The sequence below is a fragment of the Somniosus microcephalus genome, chromosome 29 (genome assembly GCF_052327205.1).
Source record: "Somniosus microcephalus isolate GS21.2 chromosome 29, FLI_Smic_1.0, whole genome shotgun sequence".
Lineage (NCBI taxonomy): Eukaryota > Metazoa > Chordata > Chondrichthyes > Squaliformes > Somniosidae > Somniosus > Somniosus microcephalus.
The window spans coordinates 15,168,811-15,188,026 of NC_141015.1; the positions used below are offsets into that span (position 1 = coordinate 15,168,811).

At 41.5% G+C, this 19,216-nt stretch overlaps 1 protein-coding gene across 1 annotated transcript in view; it reads right to left on the minus strand.

The window, feature by feature from the left end:
- Window positions 1-8,936: 8,936 nt before the first annotated feature.
- Window positions 8,937-19,216, minus strand: part of LOC147098477 (A disintegrin and metalloproteinase with thrombospondin motifs 14-like) — a 48,571-nt gene continuing 38,291 nt past the window's right edge. Inside the window, exons 9-15 of the mRNA XM_085969982.1 lie at window positions 17,174-17,254; window positions 16,729-16,892; window positions 13,692-13,857; window positions 11,113-11,245; window positions 10,287-10,494; window positions 9,613-9,742; window positions 8,937-9,094 (exon numbers count right to left, since the gene is read on the minus strand). Of these exons, the coding sequence (XP_085826108.1) occupies window positions 8,937-9,094; window positions 9,613-9,742; window positions 10,287-10,494; window positions 11,113-11,245; window positions 13,692-13,857; window positions 16,729-16,892; window positions 17,174-17,254 (1,040 nt within the window). The remainder of the gene's footprint in view (window positions 9,095-9,612; window positions 9,743-10,286; window positions 10,495-11,112; window positions 11,246-13,691; window positions 13,858-16,728; window positions 16,893-17,173; window positions 17,255-19,216) is intronic.

The window sequence follows — 19,216 nt, forward strand, 5'->3', positions numbered from 1 at the left end:
GACTGGGGGGGGCAGAGAGAGACTGGGGGGGCAGAGAGAGACTGGGGGGGCAGAGAGAGACTGGGGGGGCAGAGAGAGACTGGGGGGGCAGAGAGAGATCTGGAACAAAGGATTCATAACGCCCATATACAAAAGTGGAGACAAAGTTGACCCAAATAACTATCGAGGCATCTGTGTGAACAGTAACCTGGGGAAGATATTCTGTCGTATCATAAACCAAAGACTTATAAATTTCCTTGAGGAGCACAATATCTTGAATAAAAGCCAAATAGGATTCTTACCAAATTATAGAACATCGGACCATATTTTCACCCTACACACCCTAATTGACAAACATGTTCACCAAAACAAAAGCAAAATTTTTGCCTGCTTTATACATTTCCAGAAGGCTTTTGATTCTATTTGGCACGACGGTCTATTCTTGAAACTTATTGAAAGTGGGGTAGGGGGAAAAACATATGATGTAATTAAACCAATGTATACAAACAATAAATGCAGTTAAAATTGGAGACAAACAAAATATTTCTCACAGGGGCGTGGAGTGGCGCAGGGCTCGCCTATCTCACCGACACTGTTTAATATTTACATAAATGAATTGGCAAAACTACTTGAACAATCTACAGCACCTGGCCTCGCCCTATATGACTCCAAGGTTAAATTCCTCCTCTATGCAGATGACCTGGTTCTGCTCTCACCAACTGAGGAGGGACTACAGCGGAACCTGGATCTGCTAGAGTCGTTCTGTCAGACCTGGGCCCTGACAATAAACCCCCAAAAAAAACAAAGTTCGGGTGTTCCAGCAAAGATCCAGACATCAGGGACCCAGAATAAACTTCACAATAAGAGCAACTAAAATCGAACAAACTACAAATTACACATACCTAGGCCTAAAAATCAGTTCTACGGGAAACTTTCATTTGGCTGTAAATGAACTGAAAGAGAAAGTAAGAAGGGCTTTCTATGCCATCAAGAAGACAACCCAAATAGAAATTCCAATTGTCATTTGGCTCAAAATTTTTAAATCAGTAATTGAACCAATTGCACTCTATGGCAATGAGGTGTGGGGTCCGCTAACACAACAAGAATTCGCAAAATGGGACAAACACCCAATTGAAATCCTGCATGCAGAATTCTGTAAAAGTATCCTCCGGACTCGGAGGAAAACCACAAACAATGCATGCAGGGCAGAACTAGGCCAATATCCACTACTAATTAATATCCAAAAACAAGCCATCAAATTTTGGAAACACCTAAAAATGAGCAACCCCCACTGCTATCATTACGATGCCTTGAAATGCCAAGAGATGATCATAGAGAAGAGTCCCCTCAGTCAACTAGTCCTGGGACTCAGTGAAATAACTACCAACACTAATAATAATAACCAGCCCCAGGACAGTGACACCCTAGCACAGAGAATTCAACCCAACACAATTATCACTAAACAAAAGGAAAAATACTTGACCTATTGGACAGAAACGACAAAAACCCAAAACAAACTCGATTGCTATTTGGTCCTCAACAGACAATACACCATGGCTGAATACCTGATCATGGTAAAGGATAGCAAACTGAGAAAAACCTTGACAATGTACAGACTTAGTAAACATAGCCTGGCCATTGAAAAAGGCAGACACAGGCAGACCCGGCTGCCAAGAGAGGACAGGATATGCTCTCACTGCAGTCAGGGAGTGGTGGAGACAGAGATGCACTTCCTCACAACTTGGGGAAACTATCAGGACATGAGGGAGAATTTCTACCCAAAATTCACAAAAATATGCCCTGAATTCAAAAATTTGAATGACCTCCAAAAACTCCCATATCTATTGGGGGAACAGAGAAAATGTGTAACTATAGCGGCAAACTATGTTACAGCTTGCCACAAGCAGAGGGACAACCAGTGACACATTAAATCTGAGAAAAGATTATATGCATATAGCTATGTATACATGGGTATACTTGTCTATACACTGTATGTCTAGATCGGTGTTTATGTGGTCAATCATACATGTATTTCTGTGCTTTGGCAACATAAGATGTATCTTGTCATGCCAATAAAGCAATTTGAATTGAATTGAATTGACTGGGGGGGGGGGGCAGAGAGAGACTGGGGAAGAGAGAGAGTGAGAGAGACTGGGAGGGGGTGTGGGGGGGGGGGCAGAGATTCCCTGCGCTACTTACAATAGTGGTTAAAAAAAAATCTAACATCCACTGTCAGGGCCTCATTTAATCATCTCTCCTAAATCCTGTAGGCAGTTATTGCTCAGGATTACACTGAGCTGGGACACTAAGGGCATTCAATTAATTCTGAACAGGTTAGTGGGGCTGGTGTCTGATATGAGCACCTTCATTATCACAAGTGCACAAAAGGGAAAGCATTGTCGAGAGGCTTTTCACCCCAAGAGGGAAAGAATTCTGCTCATTTTTCAACAATGACTGGATTACAAGGGGGCAAAATTTGGTTGCTTTGCGCCCCCCGTTAGTGCCCTAAGATGGCGCTAACTGGACACAAAGCAACTAGCGCCTGGGTGCGGCGCTGCTATCGCCTTCCGCAAAATTCAGCGGGAGGTCGTTGCTGTGCGCAGCGCCCCAGTCGCGAACATCAGTAGCGCCCACTGACTTACCTCCGGAGGCTATGCCCTATGGCCAGGACGGCGATATTTAAAGGGGACATGCCGGGCGGCTATTTTTGTTGCTGGCCGCATGCCAGCACCTGTCTCCTTTGCAGTCCCCGGCCTCTCCTCGAGTACTTGGTTTTTCTGCCGGCCTCCGATCCCTGTTGGCCCAGCTGGGCCCCAGGTCACGCTGCGCTAGGCCCCGCCCCTTTAATAAGGGGAGGAAGGCCTGCAGTACCGCGTCGCGCCGTGCCGCAGCACATGACGCTGCGGTGCATTGTGCCACGATATTCACTGGTAGTGCCCGGGCGCTACTAATGAATTTCGGGCGCGGGGGTGCTAACTTTTTCTGGGCGCTAAAAGCAGCAACCAAATTTTTCCCTCCAAATGTTCAAAAAGACTGGGAGGAAAGCTCTCTCCTGAACCGACACTGATTCTCTGCTTCTCCTTTTGCACTGATGTTCTTTGCAGAGAGAGACATAAACAGAGACAGACAGACAGACTGGGGCACAGGGAGAGAGAGAGAGAGAGAGAGAGAGAGAGACTGGGGCAGGGGGAGAGTGAGCGAGAGACTGGGGCAGAGGGAGAGAGCGAGAGCATGAGAGACAGGGACAGAGGGAGACAGGGACAGAGGGAGAAAGAGGAAGAGGGTCCACTCCCGGCACGTGTAGTCCGTTCCTGGGGACTGAGCAGCAGCCGCACATGCACAATGGCCGCTGGAAGGAGGCTAAAGCAAACAATTTTTAGGCCCGCAGTGACATTTTTTTAATTCGGAAAATTGTTTAAAGCCAGAAAAAAATATGGGAAAGTGATTTTGAATGTCCTGTGGTAAGTTCCAGTTAAATGTTGCCAGGTGTTGTCCCCTTTTTGAAAGAGTTTATCAGGGTTATTTAAATCATGTTATGAGAGAGGGGAAAAAGTTTGTGTCCCCGTTTGTACCTCAGAGTCTGTAAGAGACGGAGGGAACGGCAGCAGAAAGAGAGGAAACAACTTCTCCAAAACTAATCCCAACTCATCGCCAAGGCTGGTGATAGATAACCTTACCATCGTCTTAGGAAGTTTAACCACTTTATTCACTTTCTTATTTGAGCTCAGTTTGGAATGAGCGTTTATTTTATTATTTTTTGTTGTATGTTTAATGACAGCATTGAAGAGGGTAAGAAAACTTTGGAGCAACTTCTTCTGTCAAAGCTGCAATGAGGTTTGAAAGAATTTAAAGATTTTTAATGAACTTTTCACAAAAAATGAGTGAGAAACACACTTTTTCCCCCTAAGTTTCGAATATGATTTTGGAAGAAACAAGCAAAAATCAATTTTTCCCTCATCTAAACAAGTTTCAACCAGGTCTTGAAGTCCAAACACTTTTAAAGAGGCTCGGAATTGCTTAAAACATTTTAAAATTGTAATTTCTCAATGTTTGATTTTGAACGATCGACTGAAGTGAGTATCTTTATACAAACATGCAACCATGCTGTTGAGGACGGGGTGGGCAGGGGAGGATTTGTAAGAGTTACATATTAATTTTTTTTTTTTTTTTTTAAAGTCAATAAAAAGTAAGACGTTTAGGAAGAGAACCAAAAAAGTGGAAAAACACAAACCATTTAATTTTGTCTGTCGTTCTATAGTCCGAACAAGTCCCAGGAATAATGTAAATCTAGATCTCCTCTTAAAAGTTTAGTGGAGTGTTAATAGAAACAAGAGTTATGTAATGATGTATAAAAATTGCAAGAAGCTATTTCAGAAGATTACACTATTTGTTTATTAAGACACAAAAAATACTTTGATTAAACTGCTAATGTACAATTTCGATTTGGAATAAATGTTTGAAATGGGAGATTAAAAATTGAGAGTACAATGAAGTTTGTTTCCCACTATTTAATTGTGAAGTACCTAAAATAATTCAACACTTTGTGATAAGAACAGGGATTAATATTGTGGAGAATATTTGAGAGAAAAACATTAGAAGCGACATTCGTAAATTAACATCTTTACGTCAGCATATTAGTTTCCAAGTCAATCTGATTGGTTCTCCTGTCCAGGAAGAAAGATGAATGTTTATTTCTGTTAAATCATAGCTTTTCCTGCTTTTTGTTTTTAATTCGGGGATGCAAATTGTATGTGTTTTTCTGCACTTGTGCTGTGTTTCTGACATGTTACATGAGGGGTGTGCTGGTTCAAGAAGTGGAAGTGATTGAAGTGGAAAATACGGATACCCGTTTTTGTTCAATTCTTTTTAATACTGTGAACTAAAGAACTGCAGCCCTTTATATTTGTTGGTTGTCTGGTTGCATTGTGATTAATATTCTAATTACTTATGTGGACGTACAGCATGTCAGCGCCATAGGAAAGCCGCTGCTTCTGCAGCCATTTCTATAGTGACATGAGGGATGGGCTAATAAGTTGAAAACTTTAAAATTAATACAAATAGATATGCCTCTTTCAGCTCACCATGGGCTTTTGGATTGTTTGTCAATACATAACCGTGTAACTGAGTGACGTTTCTGAAGTGTTAATGCATTATTATGCAGTTCTTTTATATCCCAGTCATTCCTGACGAGTATTTTTTTTAAAATAGAATTTGTACATGACAAACTAAAAGCTTTTAATTAATTCTACCATAAACAAACTTGCAGAATGGGCATGTAAATGACAAATTAATTTCGATAATAGATAAGTGTGAGGTGGTGCATTTTGGTAGGAGGAATAAGGAGGCGACCCACTCCTTGGAAAATAAGAGTCTAAATGGGGTAGAGCTGCAAAGGGATCTAGGGGTATAGATTCACAAATCATTAAAAGTAGCAATGCAGGTTAAAAAAGCCATAAAAGTGCAAATAATGCACTGGGGTTCATTTCAAAAGCAGAGAAGTTATGTTAAACTTGCATAGAATCTTGTCTAATTGTCTCATTATTTGAGATGGTGGGGTGGCAATATGGCATTACTACATATATGCTTTTAAGTGGTCGTTGTAAAACTTGTTGTAGCTGTAGTTGTTGTAGTAAAATTTGTTCATGGATGAAGAGGTCGTGCTCAAAGGAGTTTGTGGCCCACTCGGTACAAAAAAAAATTGGAGGGAACATTGGTTATGCCCACTTAACAGACATAACTTGACACAATTGATCAGAAAAATCAGCAGAGATCCTTTACAAGAGATTTTCACCCATTTACAGGAAACTTTTTTTTATCCGGCACGGACGGGACCGACGTGGTGCCGGTTCATCAAAAATTCCGGATAACCGAACGCTATAGTAAAAGATATGGAGCTGAGAGCTCCATATAAAGCAACAAACCCTGTTGCTTCAGAACAATGGCCACAAGTTGCAAGCGTCTCTGTAGCTTAGCAACAGCTGCAGCCACACCCTTGCACAGCAACAAATGGAGGAAGGCAAGTAATAAAAGTTACCTGAACCTACTCCTGAATTTTGCCGGTTAACCGAGATTTCCGGTTATTTAGGTGCCGGTAAATCGAAAGTTTCCTGTAGCGCTTTCTCCAATTAGATATCATGGAAATTTACAACACAGAAGGAGGCCATTCGGCCCATCATATCAGTGCTGTCCGAAAAAGAGCGCTCCCGCCTAATCCCACTTTCCAGCTCTTGGTCTGTAGCCCTGTAGGTTACGGCACTTTATGCGCCTATCCAAGTACTTTTTAAATGCGATGAGGGTTTCTGCCTCTACCACCCTTTAAGTCAGTGAGTTCCAAACTCACACCACCCTCTGGGTGAAAAAGGTCTTCCTCAACTCCCTCTTATCCCTCTACCAATTACTTTAAATCTATGTCCCCTGGTTATTGACCTCTCTGCTAAAGGAAGTCCTTCCTATCCACCCCATCTAGGCCACTCAATTTTATACACCTCAATTCAGTCTTCGCTCAGCCTCCTCTGTTCCAAAGAAAACAACCCCAGCCTAGCCAATCTTTCCTCATAGCTAAAATTCTCCAGTCCTGGCAACATCCTCGTAAATCTCCTCTGTACCCTCTCTAGTACAATCACATGTTTTCTGTAATGTTGTGACCAGAACTGTATGCAGTACTCTAGCTGTGGCCTACCTAGTATTTTATACAGTTCTAGCATAACCTTCAGGCACCAATTATGTGGTGCCAGATGTGCCCACCAGTTTGTAGTTAATTGTATAAAAAAAAGAGGTCCAGAAGTTAAAGATCAGAAGTGGGGATGCTCACTGATGATTGCACACTGTTCAGTTCCATTTGCAACTCATCAGATAATGAAGCAGTCCATACCTGCATGCAGCAACACCTAGACAACATTCAGGCATGGGCTAATAAGTGGCAAGTAACATTTGCGCCACACGAATGCCAGGCAATGACCATCTCCAACAAAAGAAAGTCTAACCACCTCCCATTCAATGGCATTACCATTGTTGAATCCCTCACCATCAACATCTGGCCACCATTGACCAGAAACTTAACTGGACCAACCACATAAATACTGTGGTTGCACGAGCAGGTCAGAGGCGGTGTATTCTGCGACGAGTGACTCACCTCCTGACTTTCCCAAAGCCTTTCCACCATCTACAAGGCACAAGTTAGGAGCGTGATGGAATACTCTCCACTTGCCTGGATGAGTGTAGCTCTAACAACACTCAAAAAGCTCGACACCATCCAGGACAAAGCAGCCCGCTTGATTGGCACCCCATCCACCACCTTAAACATTCACTCCCTCCACCACCGGCGTACCGTGGCTGCAGTGTGTACCATCTACAAGATGCACTGCAGCAACTCGCCAAGCCTTCTTCGACAGCACCTCTCAAACCCATGACCTCTACCACCTAGAAGGACAGCATGCGCACAGGAACATCCTGACTTGGAAATATATTGTCGTTCCTTCATCGTCACCAGGTCAAAATCCTGGAACTCCCTCCCTAACAGCATTGCGGAATGGGAGTACCTACATCATACAGACTGCAGTGGTTCAAGAAGGCGGCTCACCACCACCTTCTCAAGGGCAATTAGGAGTGGGCAATAAATGCAGGTTTTGCCAGCGACGCCCACATCCCATGAATGAATAAAAAAGATATTTATACAATTTCCCAGCATTTACACTGGTATAGAACTTATCATCCACCTATCCATATAAAATGGGTGTTCAGGGCTGCTAGGAAATGCAATTAGCGAGCAAGCTTTGCAGCAGCATTTTGAGACAATTTCTGGACCTTTTCTCTGTTTCTTTCCAGTTTCCACCTAGTACAAAGTGTTTTGGCACTGACATTTGTTTTAGTTCATCCACGCTATTGGGAAAATGGGAATCTCCCTTTACTTATGTTTTTCGGAGGAAGAAGAGAAGCATTGGAAGGATGCCAGGCAGGTTAGGGTGCACCAGTGGCAGAACTGTGCCCTCCTGCCAATACTCTCCCACCTGCATTTACAGGCAAGCACACCTGGCAATGACCATGCAGAACTGACTCCAGCTGCAGAGCTGTGTCATTTGCTACAAGGATATTTGCAGCTAAACATATACCATAGGGCTGGCACTGACCGTTGCACAATTACACCTTCAAGTCCTTTTTCTTTTGACTCCTTAAAGGTAAACAGCAATACTGTCTTATGGGGAAGGGGCTCTGAAATAGAAAGCGGGACCCCTTTCGCATTACCAATCCATTCACATCATCTCCTCTTAATAGCCATCAAAAAGGAGGTTGGGATGTTGTACATCACTTAGCCACAGTCTTGGTTTCCCATCTCTACATTTATTGTGCCAGCCATTATTGTTATGCCAACACTGAAATATGCATTAAAAATATTCGCCACCGATATAAGAGCTATCAAAATTTGATCCCCTTAGGAGTAACTTACCTTTAAGTGGCTGTATCCCTTTAAATTTACCCATTATGCCTTTATGGACTGTTTAAATGCAAATTCCCACTTACCCTTCCTTACAAACTCCCAATACCAGACCCAATATGGGTCGATAACGTGTCCACACAAATCTGATGTAGCAAAATCACACATTAATGGTCAGAATGGTGCTAACAACACACTCCCTGATCAGTGGTTCGAGTGGAAAATCTACAGCTCTATGTCTAAAAGGAGATAACCAGCCCCACCTTTTTAAAAAAAAAAAGCCTGAACAGCTACCACCATTGGCTCCAAATACTTTCATTACTGCATTCACAGATTCATGGGTAGATTTTCAGAATTTGCGCTCCACAGCTAATGGTAAATTTTCTGTCCGTTAATTTCAACAGATGGAAGACTTGGCTGGCCACAAAAACGAGGCCGCTAACCTCCACACCCAATATTGCGATTCGTATTCTGACATGCAAATCCAGGAAGGTTAATTCATAAAATCTACCCCAATATTCAAACATTATTGGTACAAGGAATAGCTGGTAAAGTGAAAATTACTTGTTGAAATTTTATGAACAGGCTTCTCTGGAACGAGCTGCGACACCCAGTGGCCTTGTGGAGTCACCTGATCAATGGTATCCGTGCTTGGAGTAAAAACCGAGGACTTTCCTAAATGAGCTAAAAAGAGTTTTGAGAAAGTTAACATTTTATTTTACTTTTCATCCTATAATGCAAAGCCATAAAATTACAAAAACAGTTGCATAAAAAACAAGAGTTAAATTTTCCAAATTAGCACTCCCGGGACAGAGCATCACCCAGTAGGAACGCATATTGGGAACTCGGGTGCGAAGATCACCGTGCCCTGTACAATTTTCTGCCCATTGATTTTAATGGACAGAAAAGTATATGCATGGCACGCTGACCGTTGCATCGGAATTCCCAATATACACTCCCATCACCGAAAGATCTGCTTTGGGAGCACTAATTCATAAAGCCTACCTGCATGTAACTATGTATTTCAAAAGAAACCAACATTAAAAAGTGTTATTTAAAAATTGCTGCTTCTGTAAATGCATTCCACATAATTCAGTTAGTTTGTGCTGAGTGTAACAATCTGAACAACACTGATTACCGCGACACAGTCAGAGAACACAATGAACTGAGGCCAACACACTCACACGTGGCTACGTCCTTACCATTGCACTGTACCACTTTGCATACTTGTACGGTCTCGGGCTTTTCACCCTTGCAATGACTGATGCTGTTATCACTGCTTCGGCACACCACCTGCCGTTGCTGGATACCTTCTCCACAGGTCACAGAGCACTGGGTCAAGAAAATCAAGGACAGAGAAACAAGAGTGATGTTCTGGCACATGTAAATCTGGCAACGGGAATTGCAAATACACAAAATTCACCATTCCTCAAGATCATGTTCTCTGAATACGATGATCACAGTACGAATGACATTTTTTTTTTTTATAGCTTGTGTTGATGCATTTGTCATTACATAGAATTCACAGTGCAGAAACAGGCCATTTGGTCTATGCTGGTGTTTATGCGCCACACGAGCCTCCTCCCATCCTAGTTTATCTAACCTATCAGCATATCCTTCTATTCCTTTCTCCCTTATCTACTTATCTTGTTTCCTCTTAAATGTATCTATGCTATTTGCCTCAACTACTCCATGTGGTACCAAGTTCCAAATTCTAACCACTCTCTGGGTAAAGAAGTTTCTCCTGAATTTCTTATTGGATTTCTTAGTAGCTATCTTACATTTATGCTCTCTAGTTTTGGCCTGACCCACAAGTGAAAACATCTTGACTAGTTTAGAATAGTTTGAAGAAATAAGTTCTGTGAGTTTTGTGTACCTGAGACCAAGCTCCCATCCGCCAGTGTGCTGGACATGGTGTACGGTTACATGGCCTCCGATTCTCGGGACGGTCTCCAGCACAGTACTTGGTATGCACGGTTCTATTGGCACCCTCGTTGAGAGACTGGACACACTGTACAACTCTTGTTTGGTATCCTACTTTTCCACAAGTTTTACTACAAGATTCCCATTCCTCCGTTAACCATCTGCAACAGAACGGAATTAAACATGAAAGCAATGTTCAACATTAAAAACCAACATTAACAGAACTTGCTTCCTGTGAATTGGTGGGTATAGTATTATTTAGAATAAACAACCGTGTATTTCTTTTAGATAGAAATGAAAATTGCTGGAAGCACATAGCAGGTTGTACAGAAAAATGAGAGGTTAACATTTTGCATGTAGGCCCTCTGTCAGAACTGTATTTTAATCCTCGACGCTTCTACTCGTATTCTCGTAACACTGAAAATAAATCGCACACAGACCTGAAACGTTAACTCTGTTTCTATCTCCACGGGTGCTGCCTGACCTGCTGAGTGTTTCCAGCATTTTCTGTTATTTCAGATTTCCAGCATCTGCAGTATTTTGCTATTGTATTGGAGCAGAGCTCTGCAACTGATTCTAACCATGTGCACAAAGCTCCTTCGCCACTGGCCTGACTGTAACACATGTAGAGGCAAAAGTGGCATTTTGATTTCAATCTACAGTACTTCAATGCAGGTTGTCCTCTACAGATACCATTCTGAGACTATTTACAGAATCTGTTTGAAACTTTGCAATCTTCCAGTTAGTTCTAAATAGAAAAGCAGTAACTTTGTGCTTACGATGGCTGTGTGCACTTGTGAAGATTGCAACGTCTCCTTATAGGCTTTGGTTTCTTGTTGTTATCACAGTAATTCCTATGCACCATTTTGCTGTCACTTTTTCGTCTACATCCATATTTGGTGTATTGTATGCCTGAAAATATAGTTACAATGTTAGTATACTCTTGTAATAATATCTGGCAAAATAATCTGTAAGAGAATACTAAAACCTGGATTTGGAGTTGTGTTTATATGCTCTGTACTTTGAAAGCTCTGTACTATAAAATATACCATCACAAGATGGCATAAAATTCAGGGTCCCTTTTGAACTGGATAACTACGGGTAGATTTTGTGAATTAGTGCTGCCTTTGCGGGACAGGAATGCAGGCACGGGGCTCGGCACAATGCAGCGCACCTGCATCATTTTCCATTCTTCCATTTTTTTTAATGCAGAAAATCATGCAGGCGCACTGACCTCGGCTCCCAGATGCACTCTCAATACACAAAACTCCGTGCTGAGGAGCACTAATTTGTAAAATCTAACCCTGTGTGTGTATTGTGGTGGGATTCTGCTCACCCTAGGCAAAGACCTTCTGTGGGAAGTCTCAATTTTTGTAAGTATAATGGAGAAAAACTTTCAAGTTCTTAATTTTTACATTACATTTGGGAGAAAAGTATTCTCAAAATACTTGAGTTTTTTAAAAAAAGTCAAAATATCTCCCAGTCAGTTGCAACAGACCAAAAGCAGAGTCCTTCCAGACTGAATCTCCTGCTCAGTCCTATTTGGATGATGCATCTGATGGGCTGTCCTTGCCTAGATGCCACAAGGTTGAGTTGGGATGGCTTCCTTCCATAGACTGGATGCTTATCTTTGTACAACATCACTGCAAAGTTCAGTCCCAACTTTCCCTTATTAATAATTGAACAATAATCATGTAGCAATTGTCTCAGACTATGCTACAGGAAACTTTCGATTTACCGGCACCTAAATAACCGGAAATCTCGGTTAACCGGCAAAATTCAGGAGTAGGTTTTACTTCATATTGTACTTGCCTTCCTCCATCTGGTGCTGTGCAAGGGTGTGGCTGCAGCTGTTGCTAAGCTACAGAGACGCTTGGAACTTGAGGCCATTGTTCTGCACTTGTTGCTAAGCAACAGGGTTTGTTGCTTTATACGGAGCTCTCAGCTCTCCGTATCTTTTACTATAGCGTTCGGTTATCCGGAATTTTTGATGAACCGGCACCACGTTGGTCCCGTCGGTGCCGGATAAAAAAAAGTTTCCTGTAAATACTTATTTTAGGCAAAAGAGCAAACAGGTGTATTGGCATACTTTATCATAACAGCACAGTGGATTTTGCTCAAAGTATCTTTCAACCATCAAATATTGAAGTTACTTGGTTTATAGGTTACTCTTGAGAAAACCTGAAGTCATTTATTCATTTGTACAAATTTTGGGATCAACAGTGGGCCAGTAAATAATTCTTTAGGAACAAGATTGGGTCCAAGCAGCCAGTCCCCTTTTTGATTGATCAATCCTACCTACTTGTCTTCTCACCGTATCTCTCAATTCATTTATCTCCAAAAATACAGCCAAGGCTACATTTACACAACTGCAGCAACAGTGCAAAGCAGTTTCATTTCATACCAGGGAGTCTCTCACTTTGTGTCAAAGTCAGATCAGTCCCTAAACTCTGGATTTGCACAGCCTTAGCACTGACACTGGGCCAGAAATTTGGGTCCCCATGGGTGAGTACGTGCTGTGTACTCACGTGTAGGGCCAACGAAAGTGCCGGTTTCGTGCATGCACTGCGCATGTGCTGGAAACCGGAACTTCCGTTCCCTTGAAGGAAGGGATTCACAGGTCAAACGTGTGTGCTAGAGAGGCAGCACGTACGCCTGGAACTTCCGAAAACAGATTTCTCCGTGCGGGTAAGTCCCTAGCAGCTGCGAAGGTAAGAGGTTAATTAAGTAAAATTAAAAAAATTTTCCCCACAGGTTTATCATTTTAAAATACTTTAAAGAAATGTAAGTTTATTTTTAGCCCTGTTAAAGACTTAAATTTTTTCAAAAATTTAAATTTTCGTTTAAAATAGTTAATTTATGTAATTTATAGTTATTTTAAAAATGTGATTTTTTAAAGTTTTACTTAGGTTTTGGGGCCGATCTCTATTCATAGATTTGACAGGTCAGCTGGAGGAGGCCCAGGATCGGAATCCCACGTGGCCCCACAGCACAACGGAAGGCGCGCGCTATGTAAGTGCAGGTCGGGGGCTTGCGCCCGCGGGAAGCCTCCGACCCGAATTTCTGGCCCACTGAAGTTGTAATATTAATGCACCGTAATTGTCTCTCAAATCCATTTATATTGTCGGCTTCAAATACCTTCACTGGTAACTTATTTCATAACTTTGCTGCTCTTTGGGTGAAAAGGTTCTGCTTGTCTTCTTACTCCTAACTGGCATAAAACCTCAATGTGGAAAATTCCAACGGGCTGCGATTTTTTTCTTAAATGGAAAACCCTGCTTGTGGTTAAGTGGAATGAGGTGCAGTGTTTTAATGCACATGCAGTATAGTGGTGTTACCCAGGTCATTGACAACAGACCTCCGCCACAGGCTTTCGAACACTGGGACCAACTCTTTAAAGCCCACTCGCAAACTTCAGTCTCTTCCAGGAGTACATTGTTGTTGCCGATCACAGGAAGTAGATCTTCATGAATAATATACTTGTACATCAAATTTGATTTAGCATCTTCATGTTGTGGGCTAATCTGAAATAAGAGAAATTCTCTTCCATTTAAACAAGCTCCAATAAATCCAGAACATTGTGTTTTTAATTTTGTGCATGGAATCCTTAAAAAGACTTTTGCCTGAATTATCTTTTTTTTTTTAGTAGTAATTTTTTTCCATGCAACATTTCTGTTGCGGCAATAGGCCAATCTTGAAAGCACGTTTTCTCAGAATCGATATCATTTTCCCATTTACAAACTGTGCCATAAGCGCAAGCCTGGCCTTAAATATTGTAAATTCTAATGTAGTTGTAATACCTTTGGAGGCAGTTTCAACTCATAGAATGGTTACAGCACAGGGAGGCCATTCGGCCTGTTGAGCCCGTGCCGGCTCTCTGCAAGAGCACTTCAGCTAGTCCCACTCCCCCACCCTTTCCCCGTAGCCCTGCAAATTTTTTTCCTTCAGGTACTTATCCAATTCCCTATTGAAAGCCACGATTGAGTCTGCCTCCACCACCCTTTCAGGCAGTGCATTCCAGATCCTAACCACTCGCTGCGTAAATTTTTTTTTCCTCATGTCATCTTTGTTTCTTTTGCCAATCACCTTAAATCTGTGTCTTCTGGTTCTTGACCCTTCCGCCAATGGGAACAGTTTCTCTCTATCTACTCTGTCTGGACTCCTCATGATTTTGAACACCTCTATCAAATCTCCTTTCAATCTTCTCTGCTCTAAGGGGAACAACCCCAGCTTCTCCAGTCTATCCACATAACTGAAGTCCCTCATCCCTGGAATCATTCTTGTAAATCTTTTCTGCACCCACTCCAAGGATAAATGCGAGGTTATCCACTTTGGTGGCAAAAACAGGAAGGCAGATTATTATCTGAACGGCAATAGATTGGGAGAAGGGAAAGTGTAACGAGACCTAGGTGTCCTTGTGCACCAGTCACTGAAGGTAAGCATGCAGGTGCAGCAGGCGGTTAAGAAGGCAAATGGTATGTTGGCCTTCGTAGTGAGAGGGTTCAAGTACAGGAACAAGGATGTCTCGCTGCAGTTGTACAGGGCCTTGGTGAGACCACACCTTGAGTATTGTGTGCAGTTTTGGTCGCCTTATCTGAGGAAGGATGTTCTTGCCATGGAGGGAGTGCAGCGAAGATTCACCAGACTGATACCTGGGATGGCAGGAATGATGTATGAGGAGAGTTTGGGTCGATTGGGCTTATACTCGCTGGAGATAAGAAAAATGAGAGGGGATCTCATTGAAACTTATAAAATTCTAACAGGACTAGACAGACTAGATGCAGGAAGGATGTTCCCGATGGCCAGGGTGTCCAGAACCAGGGGTCACAGTCTAAGGATAAGGGGTAAGCCATTTAGGACTGAGATGAGGAGGAATTTCTTCACCCAGAGAGTGGTGAACCTGTGGAATTCTCTACCACAGAAGGCAGTGGAGGCCAATTCATTAAATATATTCAAGAAGGAGTTAGATATATTTCTTAAGGCTAAAGGGATCAAGGGATATGGGGAGAAGGCAGGGACAGGGTACTGAATTTGGATGATCAGCCATGATCTCATTGAATGGCGGAGCAGGCTCGAGGGGCCGAATGGCCTACTCCTGCTCCTATCTTCTATGTTTCTAGGATGCAACATATCCGGTCCTGGTGACTTATCAACTTTAAGTACAGCCAGCCTTTCTAGTACCTCTGCTTTATCAATTTTTATCTCATCCAGTATCTCAAATACCTCCTCTTTCACCATGACTTTGGCAGTATCTTCTTCCTTGGTAAAGACAGATGCAAAATACTCATTTAGTACCTCAGCCATGTCCTCTGCCTCCATGCGTAGGTCTTCATTTTGGTCCCTAATTGACCCCACCCCTCCTCTTACTACCCGTTTACTATTTATATGCCTATAGAAGACTTTTGGATTCCCTTTTATGTTAACTGCTAGACTGAAATGAAGATATACTACCACATAACTATGAGCTATGAATCAGAGCTCTCCTTTCCCTTAAAATGGCCCTAACAATCCAGCAATTGAGTAATTCCATGGGCATTAATGAGAACAAACTTCGATTTATAGATCGCCTTTCACATCATCAGGCCACCCCAAAGTGATTTACAGACAATGGTCTAATACTTCTGCACAGATTATTAGGCTGAATTGAAAAAGAAAAGCTTGCAGGGCTATAGGGAGAGAGCAAGGGAGTGGGACTAATTAGATAGTTTTCAAAGAGCCGGTACAGGCATAGTGGGTCAAATGGCCTCCTTCTGTGCTGTATGATTCTATGAATTAATCATAACTTAATACTTCCAACACAAAAGCCATTTAAAAATGTTACTGATATCTATGTAGAATGAGTAACAGAAATAATGTACTACTTATTCTAAAGGTTGGTGAATATTCCAGTGCATTATATCCTGAGTTGCGATCTCTAAGGAGTTTTACCTTGCTTGCTAATATGGATTTTCTATTAAGATGTTTCTCATAGCATCAGACCAATTTTATGTGCTGGTACTTGTATTTATTGCCCTCTTAAAAATGGATCAATGGAAGAAATGCACCAACTGTCAAGCTACTGAACCATACAAACTAGGAGGGTCACAGGTTTGATCCTAGTCTGTTTTGAGTTCACTGATCTCATTCGAAGTAGTAGTAGAGGTGCGACTGTTGTCCTCGGACCCTTGAGCTAGGGAGGAAGGAGAGAATTAGTTGGGAGTTTTGCTGATGACCACCATCCAGCATTTGTGTGGCTGTCCAGTTAGGTCATGTCTAGACTAGCATCAACGCTGGCTATTTAAGTGTGATACCAGAGGAATTGTACCTTGGAAATGAGCTGGCACCTTCTGAGAGGAGAAGAAATAGAAAAAAATTCCAAAATATTTAAAAAAAAAATTAATAATTGCATTACTTACAAAAACAATTATGTTGCCGTGCAGTGGGCCGCTGGAATTAAGAATTTCCTTGCCATTTTCTATGGAATACTCCCACTCCAGACCCATTTCTATAAACATCTTTGGCTTCGAACCTTCACCTTTGGCATTGAGAATGAAATTACCAGTTGCTTGATTCTTCACAGCTGTTAAGAAAATGTGACCATTAAATGTTCGATATAACTTATCCCAAACATTGTACGAAATGTTTTACTGACCACAGTTTTAAGTTTTCAAAATAAAGCACGTTGTGTTTGGTAATGAAAATATCATTAATTCATGCAATGTTTTCCTAAATAAATTAAGAGTTTCCACAGCAACTCATTCCTCTGAAGTTTAATTCAATTTTTTTTAATATAGCAAAGATTATGAAACTATTTACAGAGGCAAATATTGATATGTCACTAGATCCCTGAAAAAAACTTACAAATGAGATTTGTGGATGGCTCAGTTTCTTCAATCTCAATGTGTCTTGCTCCAGCTGGTATTTCAAACATTTTGAACATCCCTGCAATATATGAAACATTAGAATTGATTGATTCAGACTTGATCAATCCCCCCTTTTTGTTTTGAAAGTTATAAAAGCTACAGAATATTTTGTAAGTCCTTGCGCAAGTCCTGCGGTTTGGTTTACTTGTGCAAAATATAACTGCAGTTTATTGGCAATGAAAATGTACATGTTCTGCAAAAATAAGATGCGAGTGCCACAAGAGTAAAATTATTAGTGATGTTACTGTATAGATATAGTAGAGTTGTTCTTTTGAACATAAGTTTTGAGATGGTCTATTTGGTTAGCACATCTTATCTCTGCAACCTGGGCTCCAATCTAGCCCAGGTGGATGGCATGAAATTCTCCTCCTTGTGGTTATAATGATTGTAAATAAATGGGTCTGGGCAGTCCTAACCTAACTCGCACATAAATCCACACATAATTGCTCCTATTTTGCCACTAACAGACTATCTTACACAGACTGGCCAAAAGGATGGCTAGTGCTGGAGATGAGTTCCATGGTGAGTGCTCTTCTCAGGCTGGGGCTAGGTTGGAGTAGAGAGAGAGGCAGGTGATATTATGGAGAGAAATGAGGATGAGGTCAACTATCAAATAGCTGTATATACAAGGAAATAAATAACCAAAGATTAAACATTTTACTTTAGAAACTTCAGAACTGGTACATAATGAAAAGAAACCACTAAACATTTTCATTCCTCCTCACCTTCTATAAAACAAAAATCACCTTCATTTACAAACAATTTCAAATAGTTCACTTAAAAGTGGATTGAAGGAAATTGAAATACCAGCATCTAATTTTTTTGAAGATTTTCCTTATTTTTGACTGTGTCATCATACCATTAAGAAACAGTCAGGAGGTTATCCAAGGTGCTCTAACCTTCAATGTGTTGGTTTCTTCCCAGGAAAAGTTTCTGGCCTAGAAATCTGTCTTCAGCGCAAATTGCAGTATCTAATTGGACGCCCGTTACATTGCCTGCCGATATTCAGTTCCATTGAATGCGACGGAGTTGAATATTAAGCATAGTGTACAACAGGCGGCCGATGCAATACCGTCCGTTCAGCGCTACCGTCCAAGATGAATTTCTACCCCTCCTTTAAATTTTTTTTCCTGTTTGTTGTTCACCATAAAATTAACATCTTTAGTCAGGTTTAGTACTTACTTTTATATAGGAAGATTAAAGGGCCCATTTTTTTTTTTTTTTTTTTTTTTTTTTGAACGTACGCTCCTGATGAGGACTGATGTGCGTATCGGGAATGCGCAGCCGCATTCCGTGCATGTTTTGCCGATTAAATGTAACGGGCAGGAAAACGTGCGAAATGCAATTTCCTGATGTGTGCTTGCTGCAAAAGCACTGAATCAGAAGATCGACCCTTTACCAGCAGGCTTCTTAACCCTTACGGATGTCTGAAGTTATCAGTGCAAAAATCAATTTCCAGATCATCGGTGCATTTTTCTAAGCCATTAAGTCTTTCTAAATGTATGGGTAAAAAGGAATATAGAGGCCATCTATTTTTCTCCTGCACTATCCAGTATTGATTCATTTCTGTAGGGTTGAACAAAAGGAATTAGATTCCTCATAACAAGGTCATATTGGCAGGCACAGTATTTGCAAAAGCAGTCTCTGGGCAACCAAAACTCATTAAGTGTCAATAAATCATTCATATCTTATATAACCCTTGTACCTCCGAGTTGACAATTTTTAGAAAAGATTCTCGGTTTCCCTCTTGGGAGAATGTGTTTATTCCATAAAAGTTTTTCAATGAATGGGGCATTTTGTTTTCTTTGTTGTTTGAAATTGATTCTAGCCAATAGTGTTGCAGTATTTTCTTGAACTGCGTAAGTTTATTCCCAAGAGGAGTAAATAATGAGAAGTGTGTGGAGAGGGCCTGAATTTTCAGCTTGACACGGCCTGTGATTTATCATGTGAGGTTAGTCCAGCCCAACCTATACTCCCTTAA